The 24934-nt window shown below is 53.2% G+C and overlaps 7 protein-coding genes across 7 annotated transcripts; 3 read left to right on the top strand and 4 right to left on the bottom strand.

The window, feature by feature from the left end:
* Nucleotides 1-960: 960 nt before the first annotated feature.
* On the bottom strand, nt 961-4471 carry J4E87_008438 (uncharacterized protein; the record flags this gene model as incomplete). The annotated part of the gene is made up of 4 exons (XM_049380027.1): nt 961-1886; nt 1933-2451; nt 2498-4418; nt 4466-4471. The coding sequence occupies 4 exons, from the start codon at nt 4469-4471 to the stop codon at nt 961-963; spliced, it is 3372 nt and encodes a 1123-aa protein (XP_049230296.1).
* A 2878-nt stretch (nt 4472-7349) lies between these two features.
* Nucleotides 7350-12824, bottom strand: J4E87_008439 (uncharacterized protein; the record flags this gene model as incomplete). The annotated part of the gene is made up of 2 exons (XM_049380028.1): nt 7350-9758; nt 9807-12824. The coding sequence occupies 2 exons, from the start codon at nt 12822-12824 to the stop codon at nt 7350-7352; spliced, it is 5427 nt and encodes a 1808-aa protein (XP_049230297.1).
* Nucleotides 12825-13459: 635 nt separating this feature from the next.
* J4E87_008440 (uncharacterized protein) lies at nt 13460-15122 on the top strand (the record flags this gene model as incomplete). Its single annotated transcript, XM_049380029.1, has 5 exons — nt 13460-13484; nt 13667-13743; nt 13795-13953; nt 14004-14974; nt 15026-15122. 5 exons carry the CDS (start codon nt 13460-13462, stop codon nt 15120-15122), a joined length of 1329 nt encoding a protein of 442 aa, XP_049230298.1.
* A 416-nt stretch (nt 15123-15538) lies between these two features.
* On the bottom strand, nt 15539-17053 carry J4E87_008441 (uncharacterized protein; the record flags this gene model as incomplete). Its single annotated transcript, XM_049380030.1, has 1 exon — nt 15539-17053. The coding sequence occupies one exon, from the start codon at nt 17051-17053 to the stop codon at nt 15539-15541; it is 1515 nt and encodes a 504-aa protein (XP_049230299.1).
* Nucleotides 17054-18050: 997 nt separating this feature from the next.
* Nucleotides 18051-18627, top strand: J4E87_008442 (uncharacterized protein; the record flags this gene model as incomplete). Its single annotated transcript, XM_049380031.1, has 2 exons — nt 18051-18195; nt 18248-18627. The coding sequence occupies 2 exons, from the start codon at nt 18051-18053 to the stop codon at nt 18625-18627; spliced, it is 525 nt and encodes a 174-aa protein (XP_049230300.1).
* A 3780-nt stretch (nt 18628-22407) lies between these two features.
* J4E87_008443 (uncharacterized protein) lies at nt 22408-23390 on the top strand (the record flags this gene model as incomplete). The annotated part of the gene is made up of 2 exons (XM_049380032.1): nt 22408-22516; nt 22567-23390. 2 exons carry the CDS (start codon nt 22408-22410, stop codon nt 23388-23390), a joined length of 933 nt encoding a protein of 310 aa, XP_049230301.1.
* Nucleotides 23391-23561: 171 nt separating this feature from the next.
* J4E87_008444 (uncharacterized protein) lies at nt 23562-24518 on the bottom strand (the record flags this gene model as incomplete). The annotated part of the gene is made up of 3 exons (XM_049380033.1): nt 23562-24257; nt 24312-24446; nt 24513-24518. The coding sequence occupies 3 exons, from the start codon at nt 24516-24518 to the stop codon at nt 23562-23564; spliced, it is 837 nt and encodes a 278-aa protein (XP_049230302.1).
* Nucleotides 24519-24934: the final 416 nt, after the last annotated feature.

Consider the following 24934-nt stretch of genomic DNA (forward strand, 5'->3'; position numbering starts at 1 on the left):
GAACATAAGTATGACAAAGTTATGAGACAACGTCTGTCACTCAACATATCACATTTCTAATCACCAGGACTCTATGACCAGGAAAGCAATCATGCCAACGTCAACACTCAACATCCTATATCGATGTGTCAGTAATCAAACGAAGCCGCCCTCCCCCTCCTCATTGTCACGATGATATAAAGAACAACATGGATACGTGGGCAGACACGCTCGTCGATCACGATCATGAGTAAACCACAACTACTATTTCGTCAACCGCAGCCCAAACTGCCCTCACTACTCGACAATGAGTAAACTACCAACACAACCCTCATCACACAACCCACATCACACAACACCTCACACCACAGCACAAACCCATCAAACGCCAACCATCTCTAACGCAAACAATCTCAGATTCCTATAAACACCTTGCAATGCTACAATACAGACACATGCCCTCCTCTACGCGAGCATCTTCGAAAGATCCGCAAACTTATCCTAGAGCCTTACTAATCCTATGCATGAACCTCGCTGTATGCACCCATTTTGATGACACATCTTCTTATCCCTCGGGAAAAAGATAACCATGGAAGACTGTTGCGAGACTTTAACGGCTGCTCGATATTAACCAATATCTTTCCCATTCCTTCACATACGACCATAGGACACTGAGAATTAGGCTTCCCGTCCGCTCAGCCATATACAAGCAGTGTACCGGCGGATTAGTAGTTAGGTGGGTGACCACTAGCGAATCCCCGCTGTTGTATGTTTTTGCTCTTTTTTACCCTTTTTTTGCTCCAAATCCGACCGCAGGAGACGAAGCTTTAGCTATAGAAAAAGATATGTGTGACATGACATGCTCCGCTTACGGTATACGATCTGCCTTACAGGCGAGTGTGCCTTGCATTCCAGCCACTAGCTACCCGTAGCTGCGCTTCCCTCCTCTGCGTCTCTGCCGAATACCGTGTATCATCTCCACTACACATTCCCAAACCCCTTCGAATTCCTGATCGCCAGTCCCAATTTGCGCTCCAACACCCGCCTATCCCCATAATCCGGCAAATACAGCTTCCCAAAACACGTGCTACTACTCGGCAAGCTCCCCGGGCTTCCCATGATCCTAACAATATGGAATGTGATACTCTCATAGCCCGTGACAGGGACACGATCAGACGCCGTTACGAACTCGAGCAGGAGACGCAACTCTTCTTGACTGTAATGCTCGACTACGTCCCAGAAAGCGCGGATGTTGGAGTGGGTGGCGGTGTAGCCGTCTTCGTATTTCGCGCAGCGTTTCAAGTCCGGTATAGAAATGTGTTGTGTGCCTTCGATGAGGTGGCGGAGGGAGTGTGGTGTGAAGAGTTGGAGGCTCTTTGGGTGGATGCAGGTGAGGAAGCCGTGCAGGAAAGGGATGAGGCCTGGGGCGACGGAACTGTATGTCAGGGCGCGGACGTAGTCCTTGACATACTGTAGACGGTTTTCGTTGGTGACTAGACCGGGCTCTTCGACTGGGGAGTTTGATTCAGCGAGGGCAGGGAAGTTATCACCTAGGTTTTGGTCGATCGGCTGGCCGAACGCTTCGTAGCTGAATACGTACTCGCGCATGAAGACGTCTGCGACGTCGCCGTCGCTCCAGGATAGGAGGGTGCGGAAACTTTCTGCTAGGCTGGGCCAGCCGTCTTGGATGTAATCCACGGGGTCGTAGTTGGCTGGGCCTTCGACGCGCGGGTTGCCGGTGGTTTGGAGGTACTCGTAGAAGGCGAGGGGAAAGGTGACGGGTAGGGTGATGCCGTTGTAGACGGCAAGACTAAATAGTATCCCAAGCATCTGGAACTTCCAAGGTGGTTCGAAGCTGCCTGGTTGGAACCACGTCATGTGCGTCTGTGGATCGATCGTGAACATGCCTGGCAAAGTTAGTCGAGAGCGATGCAACAGTATGATGTGGCTCACCATTCTCAGGCCTGAAAGCTTCACTCAAGACCACTCGGAAGAACTCGTACGTCACGCCGCCATGATCCGCACCGACTTCTCCTTCGTTGTGACCCATCTTGATCTTGAGCGGTTTCAGCAACATCCTCTTGTCCATACCCCAAAGCTGATCAAGTGTGTCTTTTAAAGGCTCTTCGCGACTGACATCCAACACGAGGTATTCACTAAGGGTAGTCTTCATTTTCCTCTTAATGATCCACCAATAGGGTTCCTTAAGGAACATCTCCAGCGATTTCTGCATTTGGTGGGTGCGCATAGTATGATCGTACTGCTTCATCATCTCGGTGAAGTTGATGGTACGGAAGTACGCTACGAGATGCTGCGCGGAGAAGAGGCATGGATACTCGAACACGTGTAGAGTATTGGGGTGATGCTCCCATGTGAGGTAGTTTATTGGCTCGTTTACTGTGTCAATGCGCTCATCGAGTATTGGCATCTCGAACATATTGGAATGTAAGTGCAGAGTTTGTCGGTTGGAGTCTGTGATTGTTAGCTTCTTCGTAGTAGAAACATCCTGTGTGCTTACGAAGTTTGTCGAGGACCATCACGGCTGTACCAACACTGCTCCACTTGTTGATTTCAGCCTTGCTGTCCCATTTCTTGACGATGATAGTTCTCAGCCACTCCATAAAAGTGGCTGTCACAGTCCACCCTGGATCTCCATCGCGATCATGGCTCGAGTTCAGCTTTATCTTTGTCGCCAGAACGACGCGCTCCACCACCCCCAAATGTTGTATAACCATATCCACAAGCCCGACAGAAGGTGAAATTTGTTCTGACCCATCCCAGTTCGTTTCTGCGACGTCTAAACTGGCGAGTATGTGTTCGAAACAAGTCCGCGTCCCGATAGCCCGAAGTAAACGATCGGCAAGACGCACTGCCGGTTCGTATTCCAACTCGTCGATGATGTCCATGTACGGATGCGCAAAGGCGTCGGTATTGGGAGTAGCAATGGGCACCATGACACCCCAAGATCGAAGCTTCCGTATTTGTGCCCATGTGTGTGGCCATCCCAGCGGTACCAGTGATGTGAGTGCGTGTATGCATATCATGACAATATGAGCGGCTTCATGGGTGTCGAGATAGCGCGAGGCACCTTGATGACCACTGGAGGACTGGTCGGAATAAACGTTATTGGAAGCGCCCTTTCTTGATGGCCTCAGACGGGGACTCTTCTGAACGTCGAGTTCGGGTGGAGAGACGAATAAAGCATCCAAAGCGAGCCATAGGCTATCGAAGATGAGCGCACCGTTGCGATGATTCCAATCGCTAAAAGAGTTGGCTAGGCGTGTTGAGTCGAGATGAGGTAAGGGTGAGTCTTTGAAGTCTTGGTTATTATCATGGAATGATGCAAGTAGCTTTTCTGGGTCGCTCAGAGTATAGAACAGAGATCGGTTGACGAGGGGTTTTGTACGTCGCGTACGTCGCCGACGATCAAAGTCCACAACGTAATTGAAGTCTGTAGAATGACTCTTGCCATAGCGATGGACGTCCTCTTTCAGCTCATTGAGGATACTGCAATTCAATGTTGAGACAACGGGTACACCGGACGATGGATGTTCCTCAACAGGGTTGTTCTTCGTAGGTAGTTCGGTTGCTGCTGACGATGGCTTCGCGCGAGGCGCAGCAGCTGGGTATGCCCCACCGATAGTGAAGCTTTTCTTTCCTGTTTTCGATATTGATAGCATGTTTGAATCTGATGCACCATCCACGACAGTAGCATGTGGTGCTGAAGGAGGATGTCTTTGATTCATGCCGTTCGAGGGATGGTAGGGTATCCTGTGGACATGGTGCCCGTTAGCCAGGACCTCGGCGCCAGCGTTGTCTGGCTGCGAACTGTCACGAGTGGCGGCTGATAGATGTGAATGCTGACGAACGATACGCGAGTTCCCATTCAATCGTGTTGCGTTCGAACCGTTTGTCCCAAGCGTTGGCCCGGTATTCGAATCCGCATCATGCCCGTCTGGTCGGGAAGGCGGTACAGCGGAGGTTTGAGTAGAACGAGCGTCATGTGCAGGAGTATGCTCGGGTTTGCGAAGGGAAGCAAGGACAGAAGCAGGTGTGGGTATTTGCGTGGTATAAGAGTATATCATAGTCAAGCTGTCGTACAAGTTCTGACTAAGAGCCTTTGGGTCTTTTCTAGCTTGCTGCCGTTGCTTGAGGGCATTGGTCAAGTCGCCATCCAGCTCTTGTTGACCACTATCTCCCGCATGACTTTGCCTGCGCTGTTGTGCTAGTTGCCACACCGAAGGATAAACAACGTAGTCCTCGGCGGAGCCGTTGCTAGCATGTTGGGCAAGGCTATTTGTAATCTCGAATGACTCAGGCGCGACCTTGAGCTCATGGGGGCATAGGCCGCGGTTCGGGTTGTCTTGACCGGCGAGGTAATGGGCTAGGGCGGTGGCCGTGAGCAATGTAGGTGGACGGTGTGGCCTGGACGCGATGCGCTTGCCGGATGAGAGGCATGTGGGGGTATCGCAGTAGGCACTCTTACAGCCATGTAGAATCTGGGACAGGTAGCTAGTCAACAGTCAGCATTCGCCCCGAAGATGAGAGGGAGTGATAGGCGCACTGTCGGACAAGATGTTGGAAGCGGCGCTGTCTTTCAGTCTGTGAGCATTCCAGGACGCGGCTAGTGTCTTGTACGTCTATCACATCTTTCCTACGCGAGCGGTTCGAGGCACGTGATGACCGTGTCGATGGGCCAGCCGCTGCAGAAGCCGATGAGGTTTGGTTGGTGGCATTGTACGGAGGGTCGCGAGGGTGCTCAGTCCCGTCTGACATACTCATATCATCGATGGCGATGTTGTTGCAAGAGAGAGTGGCGGCTAAGGATGCGGACTGGTATTGTATGTGCGAGTGTCATGGTATCGCATAGTCGCTCCCATATATACGGATACGTGAGTGTAGGGCTGAGGTAGTGGCCGAGGGGTGCTCTTGCCCTGCGGCTCTAATCCGCTGCAGGGATGGCAGGTGCCAGTGGCTTGGCACAACGCCTGCCGATTGATGTCATGCCTGTGCGCTTCAATATTCGCCCCAAGTCGGCCTTTTGCGCAATTCACCATCTTCGCCGTGCGCAGGACTGCTGATAAGACGCAGAATCGACTCCCGCGCCTTCTCAACTTTGTAAATGCGCCCTGCTCGGCCTAGTCGCTTTTTGCCCCTCGGCCAGTCATAAAGTCGTGAAATCGTCGGCGCTACCACATCCCACACTCAACCCCACCTACCGCCTATATTTCTACTCCTCCCTCCGAGTGCAACCACATCGTCAACCTCCCAAACACTCGCAAAGATGGCGTCGCAAGTTCCTTCCCAGGCTAACATCCAGTCTACGCATCCCTTCACTTGCAACACATGCCAGGTCGCCTTCCGATCGAGCGAGTTGCAGCGGGCGCACATGCAGACCGACTGGCATCGCTACAACCTCAAGCGTCGCGTGGCCTCGCTCCCACCGCTATCCTCCGAGATCTTCACCGAGAAGGTTCTTGCGAACAAGGCCACCGCTGCCGCCACTGCCGCCAAGGCGTCGTTTGAGAAACTGTGCACCCCATGCCAGAAGACATACTTCAGCGAAAATGCCTACAACAACCACCTCAACAGCTCCAAGCACCGCATTAACATGGCCAAGTCGGGCAGAGGCGCGCAACTAGACGACGCTGCCTCGGTGACGGGCTCCATGGTCAGCTCTGCCTTCTCGCTGGGAGAGTCCATGGCTGAGTCGGAAGCCACCACCGTCAACGGGGATAAGGATGTCGCAGATGTCGCCGAAGGTCTGCAAAATGCCAGCCTCGAGGGTGAGGACGCAGCTGAGAACGATTCCGCCGCCGCCGAAGACGACAAGAGTTCTGTTGCCGCATCGACCAAGCCTGCCACCGATCCCCTCCTCGACTGCCTATTCTGCAACTACAAGTCGCCCAACTTCCAGCTCAACATCACCCACATGGGACGATACCACGGCATGTTCATACCCGAGAAGGAATTCCTTGCTCAACCCGAGGAGCTTATCAAGCATCTCCACGAGAAGGTCCACGCCTACCACGAGTGCCTGAAATGCCACAAGACTCTTCACACCGCCTCTGGCATTCAAACGCACATGCGCGACCGCGGCCACTGCATGATTGCCTTCGACTCGGATATTGAGTTGGTCGAGATTGGCGAGTTCTACGATTTCCGGAGCTCTTACCCCGACGCTGCCGACTTCGACGAGATGGCAGAGGAGGCTGAAGATTCAGACGATTCGTCATCTACAACAGGAGGCGGAATCAAGCTCGGTGCCAGGCGCGAGACGAAGACCACCACAGAGGATGACGCAGCCATGTCGAGCAACGCCGAGGAGGACGCAGGCTGGGAGACCGACAGCACTGTCTCGAGTGTACCGACCGATGAGATCACAGCCGTACCCATCGACCGCAGCCACCGTCACAAGTCACTGAACAAGTCGAAGCACCACAACCACGCCGACCCCCGCCCACACCGCGCTGCCGACGGCTTCCACTCCCACGCACACCACACTCCCCAAGCCGTCTACCACGACGAATACGAGCTCCACCTCCCCTCCGGCCGCACCGCTGGTCACCGCTCACTAAACAAGTACTACCGCCAAAACCTGCGCAACTACCCTGGCGTCGCCGAGCGCATGGAGGAAGCCCAACGCGCCCGCATACCCGGTGCCATCACCGCCGGCGACGAAGACGAAGAGGACCAGGACGGCGACGTCACCATGGACGGCGAGGAAGGCGAGGAGGGCAGCCAACTCCAAGTCCGCGGTCGCGGCCATGACAAGGACCGCCAGCTTCTGTCCCGCGCCAACGGCGGGCGGGGCATGGTCGGTGTCACCGACGCCAAGAAGAAGGAGATCCAGGCTGTTGAGAAGCGCGACAGGAGGAAGGAGCAGGCTGCTCGCAGTCGCTACCAGGCTAATGTTGAGAAGGCGCAGAATTCGCAGAAGCACTTCCGCGATCCTCTCCTGCAGTAGTTGGAAGAAATTCCCGTTTGTGGGCGGATTGTTGCGGTTGCTTTTGGGTTCTTTTCTTTCGTTTACGTACGTGTCTTTTTAACGAAACTTTTATGAGCATGGGGAGGCGTTTGCGTGGCAGACAAAAGGCATTACACCTAGTGACTAGAATGTCGCAGACTCTGTGATACACTTTGGAATATGGATTACATTACAAAAAAGACTGAGCTGTCGACATGTATCGTGATGTTATCGTGACCGGGTGCCGAGTGTATGCTACGGATGTTGACACTTATACATCGACTTCATATCCATGACATTATCCTACGTTTCCCTACATCCTACGTCTCCCCACATCCCACATTTATCCAACTATCAACTTTCCCCCCCAGACCCGTAACCAAACTACTTCCCACCCCCATCTCTATCCTTTATCCTCCCCCTCCCCCCTCAACCCCGCAGCATGCACCTGCCTCCTAATATCAAACAACGCATCATCAATCTCCCTCTCCTCCTCGCGCCCTAGAACCAGACTGGGGCTGCGGAAAAGATATTCCTTGAGGCTCTTGAGCTGGTTGATGATGCTGCGGGGCGTGAGGATGACGCGTTCGGCGAAGGAAGGCGTTGGTGTGGTTGTGCCTGGTGGTGGGTTGAGGAGTTGGGGTTGAGGAGGTGCGGTTTCGGGTGCGGCTTCTCCTTCGCCTTCGCTTTCGTCTTCTCCAGCGTCAGGTCCAACTTGAAGCTCCACCACACTCCCTCCCTCCACCAATGCCCCATCCCCATCGCCATCGCCATCCCTCCCACCCCCCTCCACCTTCCCCTCCCCAGCCGACCTCGGCCTCGGACTAACCTGCACATGGCTCAACCTCTTACTCCCACTACTTCCCGGCGTCGATCTTCTCGCTTCACTGACATCCTGATCCGCACTCTGTCTCGCCCGCTTAGGCGCTGGAGTTTCATCCACCACAGAGATATCCTGCGTGTTTTCGACGTGAGAGAGGAGGGATTGGGAGCGGCGGAGGTTTTGTTTGCGGGTTGTTGATGCGGGGACGGGGGTGGGGGGTTCGGTTGTAGTAGTAGTGGAGGTGGAGGTGGTGGTGGTAGTGTGTGTAGATTTCCGTTTCTTGCCTCGCGGGTTGGATGATGGGACAGGGGCGGCGACGGTGATGTTGTCGAGGATGTCGGTGTCGGAGGGGTGGGATGGTTCGGGTTCTGGTTCTGATACCGGGGCAGGAGCGGTAGCTGGGGTAGGCGCAGGACTCTCTTGTGTCTGTTTCTTGCCATTCTTCTTGTTCTTTGCGGGTGTGCGTCTGGGTTTCTTTCCACTCGGAGGTCGGGAGGGGCTGCCCATGGAGTGGCGGGAGGAACTACGCAGGGAGTACGGTGTTCCTTTTGCGGAACTGTTGTCGAAAGAGTCGCCTACTCGGCTCGTACTGCTGGTATTGGCTTGGGAGCTCTTGCGGGGAGATCGGCGGGCAGGACCGCGGGTTGGCGTTTGTGACTCGTCTACTTCGGTGTCGCTACCAGCTTGGTCCTCCAGCATTGATGACTGTGGATGTGATGCGGCATCGACGTATTCGGCGTTCGACTCTGATTGTGTGGACTCTGTCGCTTCTGCAGGAGCATCATGAACCTGCATATCGGCGTCGATTTGCGCTGTGAGTTGCAGGTCTATGGTGGAGCTTGGTACGTCTGACATGACAGTGTCTGAAGGAAGTTCAGCGTCCATTTGTGTGTTATCGTGAAGTGCAACAGCGTCAAGCAGTGCTTCCTCATCGATTGTGGTTCCTTCATCAAAGGAAACCGAGACCGAGCTTTCTGGTTGACGGTACTCGAAGCTGGATCCTACTAGAACATCAGGCTCGCTTTGCTTGTTGTTAGATCTGTCGTCCTTGCTGAACTGAGGCGGCGAAGAGTTCAGGTCATCGTTCGCAAACTGTATGCTCCGCACGGCCGTCGGCGTTGCAATGTCTGTGTCCTCGCTCACAATATGACGAGTGTTCTTGCGGGAATGTGGAGTTGGCGACGATCCAAGGTAGCCGTCCATAGGACCCATGGCTGCGAGAGCTTTGAGCGGAGTTGCCCGAGAGGTGTGATCTGGCAGATCATCTGCAGTCAACGCATCTGAGTGTATCTCCATCGGCGACGGCACATCCTCTGGCTGTGGTGAGACAGCGCCCATCTTTGCGAATATCCCAGTGCTGAGCCTTTGACGATCGATCATCTCTTTTTGGCGGTCGGTCAATACTTGCGATTCTTGTTGGAACGGGTTCGATGGTGAGGAGACGATGGGTTCGAATTTGATTTGAGAGTCGTCGTGGCGGAGACGGATCTTAGGCGTTTGTCGCGAGGGCACTCTCCTGGTAGCTGAGGTTGGCACTGCTGGAGATCGAGACTTGGACCTTCGCGACGCTTTAGAGATTTTGAAGGGCGAAGCCTTTACTCGCGGGCTCTTGAATGCACGTTTGACCTCGTCCGCACTCGTATCGGAGTCGTAGAACGAGAGCTTGTTCTCCTGTTTTGACGTTAGTAGCGTTTCGGAGGTACTGACATATGCACTCACAGCATCGTCTTCCCGGACTTCCAGTGAGGGAAGAGAAAGCTCGACACTGTTCCGTAATTGGCGCAGGGCCTGCTCAAGTCGAGTGGGGTACCGCAAGCTATCCTCTTTCCCAAAGGTCACATTCCAGGTCGCAATAGAGATATTGACGATGCTTCGGCGTCTGCTTAGGAAGCCTGCAGTCACCAACGCTTGTAGGTGAAGCAGCGTCTGGCTGTCCTTGCGCGGTAACCGCTCTACAGCTTTGTTGACTTCCTCCCACATGTTGATGACCTGGAAATGGTTAGTGACTGCTGAAGCTTTCGAAAACGGTGAACTTACCTCACGATGCAAGCTCTTCAGTGGCTCTTCCTTGCTTTGCATCTTCTTCTCCGGATCTTCCACCCAAACCTGGATCGCATCTTGTATTTTGCGTAGATACCCAGCGAGATGAGACGTCGAGCAGTGTTGGACCGAGGTGCTCAGCGCAGAAAGAAAGCCTTTGGTAAGCTCTACATCGTCTTTGTCAAGATTCCTGTAAGCGGCTGACCCGACAGAAGTGACGGCTCCGTAAAGATGGACATAAGGGTCGATATCATGGGACCTTGCCGCTGTGTTCGAAGGCCAGAGATTCTGCCGACCTTGATCCATCACTTTGCGGCTCATCTGCTTTGGTAGGTTGCGGAGAAGAATGCTGGCGTACGCCAGACAGGAAGCTTTGTCTTCGTCAGGTGTGCGCTTCAGGACCTGCTCAGAGACCTTTTCAATGACAGCGAGTGCAAGCGCACCTTCTCCCGCTTCCCGTCGGACGGTACCGACCAAAGTTGACAGGATTTGATGCCCGACAGGCTTGTCTAGCAAGTAGGCAGAACCCAGACTGAGGATTTCGACCACAATCTCGTACTCTTTGCCCAATGAGCGAGCGCTGCGATCACCTGAAGGGGCTGTTTGATCTTGCAACATGGTATCGAGCAAGGTCACAATCCGCGTCCAGAACTCTGATGCCACTGCACCCTTCAGCGAGCCATCCACCGTCGCGGCACAGTCCCGAAGAAGCTCCAACTTGCTCAACCGAGTGTTTTGGGCAGCAAAACAGGGCTCGATGATGACGTCCATTGCGCGGAGTCGAACAGGATCAGCTAGCTTTCCTTCTGATTGTGTGACGAGAAGATCCAGCAGGAATAGGAGTGGGGACGATCGGGTGCCCTGGTGCCGTGATCGATGTGATGGTGTCGATGCGACTTCGATCTCGTTGTCGGCGTTACGTGTGAGACACTTATCGGCGAACTGGAAAGCGCCCATCTTCTGCACGACAGTCTCTATCAGGAAGCAGAACTTGGTTGCCCACAGATCCTCCCTCTTCTGTTCTACGGCAATGTTGTCCGTGTGGCTGTCCCAGATCCGACGCAGCAGGTTGATGATATGTGCCATGGCATCTTTGGTTTCTGTGGACGCCATGATCTCCTTGCTGCTTGCTTCCACCAAAGAGTTGATGACTGCCGTCCACATCGTCTGAAACGGTTCGTCTTCGTGCTCTTTGCTTTCGGTCTTGAGTGCGGCCTCTAGAATATTCTCCACAAACTCTAGTACAAGAGCAATCGACTTCCGTACCCACTTGGGATCGACCAGAGGTAGCTCCCCTCGCTGGATCATGAAATTTGGCCGGAGATCTAGCGCCCGATTCTCGTTCCAAGGTTTCCGAGAGCCATCCAAGAGAGCAGACACAATTCGGCATGGTATAGCGTGCTGCGGAGCAGACTTTGCGATTATTGGACTCCAGAGGCCAGCTATGAAGTCAGTCCAATGTCCGTCAAATTGTTCGAAAGAGGCTGCTGGTCGAAAGGCATAATACAGCATTGTGAAGTATGCGGATGAAACAGCATCGCGCTCGGCTTTCTTTACTGGGGTCTTCCGTTGCAGTGCATGTACTGAGATTTTGACGAACATCCCCGACCAGGCTTTGACTTTCTTTTCTTCGGGTAGGTTCATAAAGTTGACAGAGTAGGCCAGGAAGGCAACGGCGACATTGGAGTATAATCGGACTTGGTCGTTGTCCGATGACAGGCACTTGTTGATAAGGACCAGCCAATCCTTCAAGCCTGCAAACGCGTCAAGCGAGTCTTTGAGTAGACCCGTGACAGCAGCCACGATCTGTGGCACCAAGACGGCGTAATCACCACCGAGCATACGATCCAGTTCAGCTGCGAAAACGCTAGCAATGGTGCCTCCGTCGCTCTTCACCCGGTTCAGGACAGACAAGACGGATTTGGCGACATGTCGGTCATGGCCAATGGTCTTTGCAGCCGTTACAGCAGTATCTAGCGCGCTTTGACTGATGTCCTTCTGAACCGAAACCAGAGCTTTGAGAGTATGCGTGAACCATCGTTCGGTATGCCTGATCATAACGTCCGGGCGTTGCTGGAGCAGCTTCCTGTATATCCGGACCCTATATGCCTGTACCGCGTGGCCCGATGTTCGCTCGTGGATGGTGTCTAGCGCCTCGAGCACCTTCTCGACGCGTGTCGCAGTCATGGTCTTCGGCCGGAAACTTTGCTGCATCAGGACAGCCAAGTGTGTGTTGACGGTGGTCTTGGGCATGGAGCTATCGGAAGCTACGCGGATGATGCGGTCTATGATGAAGGAGCAGAAGTCTTCGTCCATGGCGGATATCAGGTCGGTGATGCGGAAGAGGGCCATGAGCAGCTTCATCGCCTGTCCAATGAGCTGTGAGTCCAGCCCTGTCCCCCCCAAACCTGGCGCCGTTATGTCGCGCCGTATGAACTGGGTCAGCAGAGACATCTTCTGCTTCAGCGCCTGGGGGTCGGGTATCTTGTCGTATGCCTGCATTGTCCTCTGCAAAGAACCGTATGCATCTAACCGAGTTCCGCGCTCGGAAGAAGCAAGCAGCTTCACTATCGCGTCCAGCATCTCGGCGAAAGAGTTGTAATTGAGCGGGTTGGCAGCGTCTTCTGCGGGAGGTGTCTGCGTGCCGTCGGAGGGCTTCAGGATCGATTTGAGCGGCTTGGTGAGGCGGTTCTGGGGGAGGGGCTTCAGCGGTGAGCTACGCGTGGGTGTCCAGGACTGCGCGACTGCCTTGTTGGTGGGTATGTCGCATAGCTGCAGCTCGAAGTTGACTCTCTTCCGTGCGCTGGCAGAACTCGAGGGGATGTCGATGTCGGACGACGGCGATTGCTCTGGCGTGTTGGGCACTCTCTTCGCTGCTCGGAGCCTGGGTGGGATTGGCTTCTCGCCAAAGGGGTCTTGGAGGAATTGCACCGTCTCGTCGGCGGCTGTGTCTTCTTGGTCTTTGGGTGGAGTCGGAGGGCGCACGGAGAGAGATTCGAATTTGGACGACACCATGGCTATGCTGGGAACCCGCTAGCAAGAAAAGAGAATAAAAGCACAAGAAGACGCTGGCATCGCTCTGGTATGCGTGAGTGAATGTGTCGAGCGTGTGGAGGTGATCGACCATTCCGGTCTACAAGTCAAAGGTTGGTGTTGGCGACGCGTCTAGCGCGACGCTCCTCGTGCGCGTAAAGTGCTAACCTTAACCGCCATTCACTGGACGACGGGCACTCGAGCCAGCGCCCGCCCCCTGCGTCCGAAACATGTTTTGTTGTGCCAGTTTGATGTGCAGAAGTCCTTCAGCGCATATTATCTTGTTCTCTGATATGATGAGAACGAAGCAAAGGATCAACGTATTCCGTGTTTGGATGTTACTCTTATGACATGATGCTGCAACAGTATGTAAGAGCATCACACCAGATTGAATAACACCTGGGTATCTGTCTTTGAAAAGATGCAGGATCAAGGCATCCGTGAACAGACTATGGCTACTTGCTTTATGGCACCTGTTGTGGTTCGTTGCTTGTTGATGCGGACCCTTGAATGCGACAGTGATGCAGGTCCCACAATATGTAGTGGGGCTTTCCGAGCGCGAGCTTCCACCCCGAGTGACGTGATGCGCTCTGATCGTGTCCTGCAACACAACCGCCATGTTGTCGCAAAGAACGGGCAGAGGTCAGTACTACTGCGCAGGACTACCTTCCACGTGACTCATTACTAACGGTATGACAGCAAAGCTCGACGACGTCACCAGAATCCTTTCCGAGTTGAAAGCCGATCTGGACGCGAAGAAGCTGTCTACTCAGCGCATGTCTCCTACCCTATACACGCATGCGTTGCGCTGACTGGATGGATAGAAAAGCAACAGCTACTCGAACAGCTTAAAGTCTACGGTCGATCAGTCGAGAACTCCGATCCTATATTCACGGAAGATGTACGCTACACTTTGCGCAGAGCGATGGAAACGGCGTAGTGACCGTTACAGGGCCTTCGGACACTAGGACGCTATGCATTCGACGGAGAGACTACTGTCGCCTCACAAGAGGCTCTACGATGTATAGCCAACGCCCTTCTTCTCCAACCCAAGACGCGCCAGATACTCGTTGATCTAGGCCATGGCCCACACGCAGCGGAGATGTTGAAGGTACGCAGACGTCCAAGTAGCATCCACAGCTCTATACTAAAACCCCCCAGAGCGAAAGCATCGACAACGAGTTCCTCGCCTCCCGCATCCTCTTCCTCACAACCTACGACACAACCCTCGACTACGCTTCACTGGTCCGCTCCAACGCCCTAGCCTCCAGCATCAACGCCGCCATAACGCGCCATGCGCAACTATACTCCAAATCCGGACCAGCAGGCGCAAAAGGCCACAACCAACCCATGGAACTCATGGCCCTCGCCGAAACCCTCAAACTCGTCTTCAACATAATCCACTTCCACACCGACCTCAGCACCCACTTCACCCCCTCCATAGCCTGCGTCTTCAAGATCCTCGTCCGGCGCGGCGTCACCGAACCACCTTTGACAGTCCCAGCCCGCGAACTAGTCAACGTGCTCCTGCACCTAGATCTAGAGTGCGAAGAAGGCAAAAAGGCTGTTTTCCCGTCTTTCGAACCGAGAACAAACGCAAGACACCTAATCTGCATCCTGTCCCGCGCGCTGATCGCCTACCCACCCAAGGAACTCGATGATGCTGTTGCTCCCGTTCTAACGCTCATCCGCCGTATCTACGAATTCGCACCTGAAGACGTGAAAAAGACGATGGAGGAAATGCTCCTTCCCACAACCGAAGAACGCGATAAGCCGCTCGGGAAATCAAACACGCTTTCCTCTCGCTTGCTCAACTTGTCTACATCAGCAATGACACCCGCGCTCCGCGGATCAATCTCCTCGATGCTCTTTGAGCTCTCGCATAAAGACCCAGCGACGTTTGTTCACAACGTAGGCTATGGGTATGCGTCTGGATTCCTCATGTCGAATAATATTAGCATGCCGGAGGATTTGGTGAAAGCGAATGCGCCGGCGGGTGATGTCGAAGGGGGTATACCTGTGAACCCTATTACGGGGCAGAGATTGGATAGGGAAGAGCAGGTAGAGATGGAGCCTATGACCCAGGAGGAGAAGGAGAGGGAGGCTGAGAGGTTGTTTGTGTTGTTTGAGAGGTATGTACGAATGAGTCTTTGGCTTAGTATTTGATGCTGACTTTGAGACAGGTTGAAAGCGACGGGTGTGATGGACGTGCAGAATCCAGTTGAAGAGGCGTATCGATCGGGGAGGATTCAGGAGCTGCCGGATGATGAGTCGGATTAAATTCGGGCTGTGCTGTACATGGTCATTGGAGCAGAGCATGTCACGCATGCATAGATCTTTCCCTGATCCAAGGATGAATTATGAGTTGATGATATTGAAAGATAAATAGAGAAGAACTACCATACATGTGCCAAGTTGCCCGGTTTCCCCCACTCCGCCATTTTTGCTATAAGATGTCGAAATTGTCAAAAATGATATGAGATATTGCTCCGACGCCGTGGAAATGCCCTCGTAGAACGGTAAGAAAAATCAAGGGTTATTCGCGAGATGAATATGTATCGACCCGGGAAGATGGTTCGTGGTACAAGGAACGCTTTCTGAGAAGCCGTTTAGAGATATATGTCAGAAATGTGCTGATGATATGTTGAAATTGTTGCTGACCAGTAGAACAGCTTGCGCGGGCACCTCATCGGCTGTCAGGTTTCGTAAGGTGGTGAGGCCGACTTCGAGTAGTTTGGATAGTTGCGATAGCCGACATCATTCCGATGATATCGGTCATCCGCGGGACGAGGATACGCGGCGGGAATCTCGATGCTGGGCAAAAACCCCGTCCCGTTCTCGTTGCTATACTCGCTGATCCAGAATGGGCTGAGAAGCCGCTTCAGGGTCGCAGCAATGAGACTGCCGAGGTAGGCATTGATGTGGCACACCGGGTAGGCGGCGAGCCAGAGTAAAAGGACGATGCCCGCGCCTTTCTGCCAAGATGACATGCCTGCGACAGTCGCAAGAGGTTGGTCGTGGATCTTTGCGACGCGGGAGGGGAGATCGCCGAGCCAGTCAAAGATACCGCATGTGTGTAGGAGGAAAGCGGAACTGCAAGCGCCGGCAGTGTAGGCGGCAAGTCTTGTGTTGAGCTTGTACAGGACAGTGAAGATGAATAGTGTACCGACCATGGCTATGAAGCTGCGGACGAGTAGTGTGACAAGTGCTGGTATCGCACTTAGGAAAGCGAAACCTTCAGCAATGTGCTCCGTTTGCGTCTCGAAGATGTCCAGACGTTGCGCAATACTATGGACTGTAGAAAGAGAGCGATCTGCGATATCGTTGGTTCGATTGATGGTATCCTGAGTGACGCCCATATAGCCTGCCAGAACGGTATAGCTGTCGACCTGAGCCTCGTGATTGGACTGGATGCTCATCCTGGCTAGATCATGGAATTGTTGGAGTTCGCCAGTGAAGTGTTTTGCAAGCTGTGAACTTTCAAACATCAACTCTTGCGAAAAATCCTGCATCTTCTCATGGATCTGATCAATCTCGTTGCTCTGACTCTCGGCCAGAGCTGTAATGAGATCCGAGATTGACACCTCCATGAAAGTACGGAACTTGTCGTCAAGCGCTCCCACAGTGGCAACAGCCTTCTCTTGAACAGCTTGGATGTCCTCTTTGAGCTGCTGATGAGAATCGCGAGCTTCCTCGGAATAGTGCCTCTGCTCGCGGATCAACGACTCATACTCTTCGGTCGTCTTTTGCATGTTCGATGTCACATCGCCCAGCACCTGGGTCAGGTTCTTGAATATCTCAAGGTGGTTTTCTCGCTCGATGACATCTCTGCTGGCTTGACACATGACCACTGCATTCTGGCGGGCGTTGCTGAACGATGTCCAGTACTGTGGTGTCGATTGAAGGCTCTTGAGGCATTGGGTATATTGGTACTCTTTGAAGTTGGGGTAGCATTGCTTGTCGCTAGGAGCTTCCGGCCGGGCGTGCCACCAGCTACCGCCTTTATCGCAATGTCTTGATGCCGGCACCAGGATGTCGCAATTTGCCGGTGGTGTGGGGTTGACTGGCTGGGCACTGAGAAGTTCGCACACAGCTAGCTTGGCCGCGTACTCGGTTTTGACGTTATCCAAGTACGCTTCCGGGCGAGATTTGGCGAAGTCCGGTGCATGTTCCAATAGTTTGCACTCGTTCATCAAGTGAGAAGCAGCCATGCGAGTGCATGTGGGCGCGGTCTGCATTGACACCACGAAATCGACTGCTTGTGTTATCACTTTGTGGTTCCTGGATGTTGTGTACTGGAACAAGGAGTCCACGTTGACTGTTGAAGCTGCATGTGCCGGCGGGGAGTGGTAATGAGAGGACACTGTAGGTAGGAGAAACAGCCCCAACGTGATCAGCTTCGCCTTGCTAAGTCCATGTTGAAGTTTCATGTGAGCGATGCGCTGGTGAGCAGTCAGGGTCATCGAAAGCACGGCACGGAAAGCTGGCGAGATAGAGCAGGAGCCACGGAGTAGAAGAAAGTAGAGAAAATGAAGAAGCCGAGAGATCAATGATGGTAAGATCTCTATTAGTATCGACCATGTGAGTTCACGATATGGTAAGAGAGCGGAGAAGACGCAGCGTTGGAGAGCCTGAAGCATGACGCCTGCCGCGACAGGAAGGTGAGGTCAAATCTGGGGTGAGAGCACGCGCTGTTAGTCGACGATCAAAAGGCACATGCCTGGGTGAGAGGACGGTCAGTCGAAGGTATCAAGCGTCGAATTTCGACGCTGTATCGTGCAGCATCATCCCCAGGGGGGAGTGATGATGGCTGGAGTGTTGTGGTATTGAGGGGTGTTCGTGGGGGAAAGCGCGACCGCCCAACCAATCAGAGACGTAGATGACGCGCTATCACGAGACCGGATGAGCTAGCAGCGAGTTGGAGATGCCGAAAACTCTCGCGATAATCATTGCCGGCATCTAATCAACATGTTCGCCCCAGCACGACGGCGGTGCGCCCAAAGCTTCGCAAAGGCCTCGAGCCAGAGCAGCGACTCAATACCGACTTTCCTGCTGCCCGTATTTTCCAGGCCCGCGCCGACCAGGACCTTTACCTCGACGGCATCATGTCAATCCAAGATCGGGTCTTTGCCGCTCTCAATACCCCAGGGAGTCACGTTCCAGGTGGTCGCACCGTCCGCTAAGGCGAGAAGTGCGAGAGTGCAGGCCATGTCTACAGTACACATCAAGGGACCACTGGGCGAGCTTTCAATGGCCATTCCCCCATACGTCAATATCAACCAGGACCCGGCATTGGGCGGACCGACATTGACAATCGAAGACGCAAAAGATGCGAAACAAAAGGCAATGTGGGGTAAGAGCGCTGCAATCACCATGGGCTGCGCAATTCGCTGACTTACTTCCAGGCACCACCCGCGCATACCTCCAGAACCACATCCTCGGTGTCAGCGAAGGACACAGTGCGATTTTACGCTTCAACGGTGTCGGTTACCGTGCATCGGTAGAAGACTCCGCGACGACCGTAAAGTCCGAATTCCCCGGCCAGAAGTTCGTCAATTTGAAGGTCGGATACACACATCCAGTCGAACTGGCCATACCAAAGGGCGTCACTGCGAGCACACCGCAGCCGACACGTTTACTGCTAGAGGGACCGGAGAAGGAGGTGGTCATGCAGTTCGCGGCCAAGATAAGGAGTTGGAGGGTACCAGAACCGTACAAGGGCAAGGGTATTTTCGTCAACGGAGAGACTATCAAGCTCAAGAACAAGAGAGTGGGCGGCAAGTGAGCGTTGATGGTGATTTGGTGGATGTATACTACATGTATTGGCGCTGTACCACGATGATTGGTCGAACCAGCATTATATCGAGCTTAGGTGCATCTTGCGCACGAAGAAATACACAACACGCGTCCGAAAGGCGCAGCGATCCAGGCACAAAACTTGATGACCCATTGCTTTGGTCTTTTTTTGGTTCGAGCGGCTGCGGTCAACATACGTTGCAACATCCAGTACCACACTTCGGTAATGCTGCTGCCTAAGGACAGCTGGTAAGAGCCCGTGCTCACTAAGCGGAGAACAGCATCGAGGCACTCTTTCATGTATACTGACTTTCATTCCCCACACTAGAGGCCGGCATCAGCACATCGCCATTTTTACATCATGTCGGCGTCGCAGGCCCCCACCTGCCATTTTCTACGCATCCCCCGGGAACTTCGCGACCAGATCTACGAGCTATGCCTTACGAGCGACGAGGGATACCATCACCACGCCGAGACGAATACACTACGATATCCCGATGGCACAGCTATCAACCTCGGACTCCTGTATACTTGCAAGCAAGTCGCAGCGGAGGCAGCAGAACTCACTTTGAGTACAAACACGATTACATTCAAAACTCACATCGCACGTGTTGCAGGGGAGGAGGGCTTTCTTGGACATTCGCTGATCTCTATGGAAACCTATCTCAGGCGCATGTTAAGCGAACTGAATGAGTCGATGCAAGAGGCCGCTGTTACAGCACTTGATATTTACGGTAAAACGATCCTCAGACCCTTGCGCAAGCACACTACTCGAACCAGTTTTGGCTAACCACGCTTCCCAGCTACCGAGGGACTGGCAAGACATATTTCCAAACGGTACCCTCAAAGTTGCATTGGTGCGCAACTTCAATTGATGGTCCAAATGAAGGAACGATACCACGATTTGCCAGATACCACAGTACTCAAGCTCGAACCGACTCATATGGACCGCCAAGCTCTACAAGAAGCACTCCAGTATATATCTTCTCGTCATGGTCTTTCCAACTGGCTCACATCATGGAGTGTTTTTGGTTGGCCCCGTTCTTTCTGGGATTGGATCAACAATGTACGACACGAGGGGAGTCATGGACCACCGCCTGAACGCAGGAGTGCGCTTGAGATCGCGAATTCAACAGTCTTTTCCACAGTATGGCTGCCTTGGACAACACCTACGACAGCTCAGATCAGGGAAATGAAACAGCACTTGGCGTTCCTGAAACTCAACAGGGGTGTCTTATGGCTGTACAATAAGGGAAGTTCTGATGAGGGAAGTTCTGATGATGGTGCAGAACTTCAATATTATGAATCCGCCGCCTCGCAGAGTATCCGCTTCCTCGACATGCTACAACAAAAACAGCGGTCCGGATTGCGTCGTTTGGTCATACGCGAAGATCGCAGAAGTTGTGCATCACCACGATGCCATGCGCACGGCCTCATTCCATACCTAAGAGACCTCCCCCGGTTACGCATTGACCATCATGTTGACATGTGGAGTGTTATGTAAGTCTGATATCGTAACTGGACATGGCCTCTTGCTGACGCACTACGGAAGCTTTCTCGACCTCTACGCGCTAATGAGCTGGATCTCTTCCATTACCTTGCGGACAGAAAGGCCGACCTGCGGGCTGTCCCGCGCTGCATACAAGACTATTGACTGGATCAACGAAGCGATGGACTTGCGACACGCAGGGATGCCACCATCTGCCTATTCCCTCCACCTTGAAGCAGATTCCGCTACCGCCCAGCGTGTTTGGAACGCTGTCAAATCGCTTGCAGCACTTGCTCTTGCCAATCAACGTCGCCATCACACAATCGAGGATTCTCCCGCCATCTCTACTGCTGCAGCTCCCAACGACTACGAGCTTGACTTTATTGGATGCCAAGAACGGCGCCTGGTTGCTTCTGTACGGCTCATCCTGTCTGGAGATCCCACAGTGCAGTTGTCTTGCCCCACAGGCACTCTGGAAGAGTTCGAAGAGGATGCTCACCGCATAGGCAGTGAGCTGAAAGACCAACCGAAAGACGCTTGGAAACTTTATGCTAAGAGTCTCGTCCAGGGCAACCTTGACACTTTGGACCATGATTTCGCGGCTCTAGAAGAGTTGTATTATGATCCCAATTTGTAGTGAGATGGGTATGGAGGTGAGAAGTCAATGTCTCGAAACTCGCTCCCATTACAGTGGCGGACGTCACGAATATAGCATAAGATATACCCATCTTCACGACACGGATGCAAGATATTGCCTAAGGGCCTTATGTCGCATACCACGATAGGTCATTAAAGTTAAAGACAACCCAAGCAGCAGATGACGATTTGATCCACCACGCCTTGATGGACGCATTTCTTCGTGACACCCAGATGACGATGTCTGATCTGCCGTTCAAAGTTGCTCCACTGACGATAGACGTTACTACCCTGCTCTCGCAATGAAAATGACGTGCGTGTCACAGCCGTGGAATGCTGAAACGTTGAACGCCCGCGCCACAGCCGGCGAACCTTGTGTGCAACCTTATGCGGGTGATTCGGTAGTGACGACCGCGAAAGTTGCCTCCAAACCATCGAATGCTGTGTAAATTCGATGCGTGAGGTCATTGATACCAATATGATCAAGACCTCGGGAGTGTCGCTGTTATAGATTTATGCGATGAGATCTTCTGAGGTTCTCTTCCGTGACTGTCCACCAGCTGCATGGCCGCGTGCAAGACTTGAGCCAATGAAAAAACGAGTCATCGCGGTGTTTCCCATTGCTCATGTCGTATGGGCCGAGGTATCCAGCTATCTTTCCAAATCCCATGAACGACGCTGCTCGCTAGACGGAGGAGAACCCTCCGATGACATTTGAAATCCACGACTTGCTAGGCTCCGACGTCGAGTACGATTACGTTGTACGTATTTGGACGCTGGGTAGTATCTGCTATGTAGTTCTAGGCTTCCGGAACGAGGTCCTGTTTAGCCTCTAGCTTGACGCCGTTGGGGTGATTCGAGAACTCGCCGTCGCGTCCGGCTCAAGTATGGTAGACGTCAATCGCCTCGCACGTGTCCATGGGCTACTGGACCGGTTCATTCGGAACTTTCGACTTCACCGTATGTATAATCATGCGATACTGCATTCGCGAGTATGTGAAGCGAAAGTTACCTAGGCCTCAACGGCAAGTCGACGCGACGGCAGACGGCGGAGAATATCACCTGGGCAGTGCGGGGTCGATCACCGCGAAGCCTGAAGCGATCCCCCATACATACATACTCCGGAGTACCAGATCCACAACACCACGCGCAGCCGGCCGTTCCCGCTTACCACACAGCATCATCCACGTGTGTGAAAGCGAATGCGAAGCTGCCGAAGTGTATATTGTGGTTTTCGATACACTAACACGGCGGCGTAGCGGCAAAACAAAGTGCGAACATGGCGATCGGTCAGGCGCTACGTGCCCTGAACACCTCAGGGCGCAGGTCCGAGCCTGTCACAGTGATCCATTTAGTTTGCGCCACCGGACTCCACCTTCGACCTTTTAGGAGGATGATGAGTTCGGGGTTGGAGCTTGTGAGACCGAGTCGTGCGGCGTACCTGACAGCTGGTAGCCTGTGATCTGCACGGAGTGAGGCTTGAACGATTCAGGATGGCTGGTTCCGGGAGGCGTGCTAGGTGCCTTGGGATGGCGGAAGCGTTCTGGGAGGGGAGTGGAGTCAGCGGTAGGGACGTGTATGTATATAATGTGTTGTCGCTTTGATAAGAGAGTTGTTGTTGAGTATTAGTACTATTCGATCATCATGAAGTTCTCCATTTTTGCCGTTGCCGCTCTCGCCGCACCCTTCGTTCAGGCTGCCCCAACTGACATTCGGGAACTTGCCAACAGACAGACAAAACCCAAAGAACTCAGTATGATATACCAACTGTATGCAACATGATCGTTTGCTTACTCCCAGCAGTTCAGCCAGAGTTCTACCCAGTCCTCCAACGATACACCAGATACGCCGTAGCCTCCCTCGCCACCTTCGTCTACGGCTTCGGAACCTGCAAAAGCCCTCCCTTTGGCTCAAAACTCGTCCGAAAAGTCGTGTCCGACATCGTAAACGACACCCAAGTCGCCGTCTTCCAAGATGACGCCGCCAAAGAATTCGTCGTCTCCTTCGCCGGCTCATCTTCACTACAGGATTTCGGCACAGACTTCAACTTCTTCTTCATGCCCTTTGATTCAGCACCGGGATGCACGGGTTGCCAAGTCCACGGCGGTGTTCTGAAAGGCTGGCGATCTGTTCAGGCTGGTGTTGTCCAGGCTCTCGCCGAACTACGTGCTGAGCAGCCGTCCTACTCGACCGTCATCACTGGTCACAGCCTAGGAGGTGGTCTGGCAAGTATCGCGTACACCGACCTCAAAGCAAACGGCGTACCAATCAAAATCGCATACACCATGGGCTCGCTGCGCGTCGGAAACCAACAGTACGCCGACTACACTGACAAGCTGTCTGGTGCGAGCGACACCAATCTCGGCACGCTCATCCGCATCACGCACCGAATCGACGGCGTACCCGGGTTACCGCTCACCCCCATGGGTTTCGTGCACACGCGCATAGAGATCTATGAGCAAGACACTGCACCCATTCTAGGTACTCAGAGTGCTGGGACAACGTACCGCTGCTTTGGTCAGGAAGCGCCCGATTGCAACAAGGGGACTGCTACGGGCTTTATTAACCAGGACCATTTGGTGTATACTGAGATCAATATGACGGACGGGGCGCAGTGTAATAACTGATGCTTTGATGGACGGGAAGGAGAGGGATGACGATATTCATGATGATGTATGCTTGTAATGTAACCTTAATCTTTGTTTCTACCAATACAATACACTATTGTACTAGGACCGAGAGTTCTCATGCATTTTCGTTGTTCTGACTTCCTCATAAGTACGCTCAAATACCCAGACTCATAGGTTTCTCAGTCTGGCCCGAGTAATAATCGACTGATCTAGCGTCGCCATAATCGCTTGCCCATCAGCATCCGCCTGGAGCGCCTCACACGCCATGCTCAACGGAAACCCAGCTGACGAGATACCATACAGCATAAAGTCTTCCTGCAGCAGATACTCCATGCTCTTGTATATGCACTTACTGAGCTCAAGGCACTCGTCCCGCAACGCTTCGGAGCTGTATGCCGCATCATCATGCACCACATGCTTTAGTCCCTGAAACCGGTTCAACAGGCCCTGAATCTCCTTGAGGCAGAGGATTTGGAAAGCCCAGAAGTAGACGAATACGTTGGCGATACCGAGGCTTGGGTACCAGAGCGACTCATAGGTGCCGCCGAGATCGCGCTCTACACTCTGCCGACAGGAGATTGGTTCTAGGGTGTTTGCTAGAAAGCCGCTGTGCCAGTTCTTGAGTTGGGATATGCTTTCCATGAGCTCTGTGATGAGTTGTTTGGCTGCTCCGGCTGTGCCAATGGCAGCGGCGTCGGGGGATGTAGGCAGTACGACGTCGATTTTCTCCAGGAGACCAGGAATGTGTGCTGCGACACCTAAGAGACTCTGTAATGGGGCACCTTTGTGATGTTGGAAGGGCAGTGTGAGCCAGGAACCATCTGCGAAGAATGTCGATTTCCGAAGTATGAAGGCTTTGAGCACCTAGAGCGTAGACATATCAGACCATGAACATTTCTCGCGTGGCGTTGTACTTACTAAAAGCGGTCTGAAGCCCATGAGCATAGTATGCTCAATACCCGATGCGAAGAGCTCTGGTGGCATGAGTTGAAACATCTTGCTGACACCTTCCACATGTATCAGCCAACTTGACTCTTGGGTTGGCGATAGCACCTGTCATATGTCATTAGCCTTTGCTCAACTAAATGACTCAGAAGACAGCCAGAAAGAGCAGTAGACAATCATTTGAGGGAGGGACGAGGTTACCTCCGTGAGTGCCAAACACATAACTGCGGCTACAAGTTCGCTCCTGTAAGCGTCTCCCACAGCTGCAAGACTTTCTCCCAAAAGACGGAGACTATCCTCGTATTGCGCGACTACTGCGTTGAGACAGTCTCTACGCTCTCGATAAGCGGTGATAGCAAGTGCCAAAGCGCTCACGGCCGAGTATAAACACTGAGAATACGGTCCAGTCATATCGGCAGTCAGTTCTGGGAGGGCCTTGGCCCAAGAGCCACAAAACCATGAGCATTGTTCAGATGCATGTGTCGCATTACATGGTAGCTCTTGGACGGGGATGAAATTGCGCAAGATCAACGATACTTTCTCTCGGACGATGGAAGGATCTGGGGGATATGAACCATGCGAAGGTGGTAAGTCGC

Source organism: Alternaria ethzedia (assembly GCF_023757985.1).
Source record: "Alternaria ethzedia strain BMP 0044 chromosome Unknown scaffold_26, whole genome shotgun sequence".
Classification (NCBI taxonomy): Eukaryota; Fungi; Ascomycota; class Dothideomycetes; order Pleosporales; family Pleosporaceae; genus Alternaria; species Alternaria ethzedia.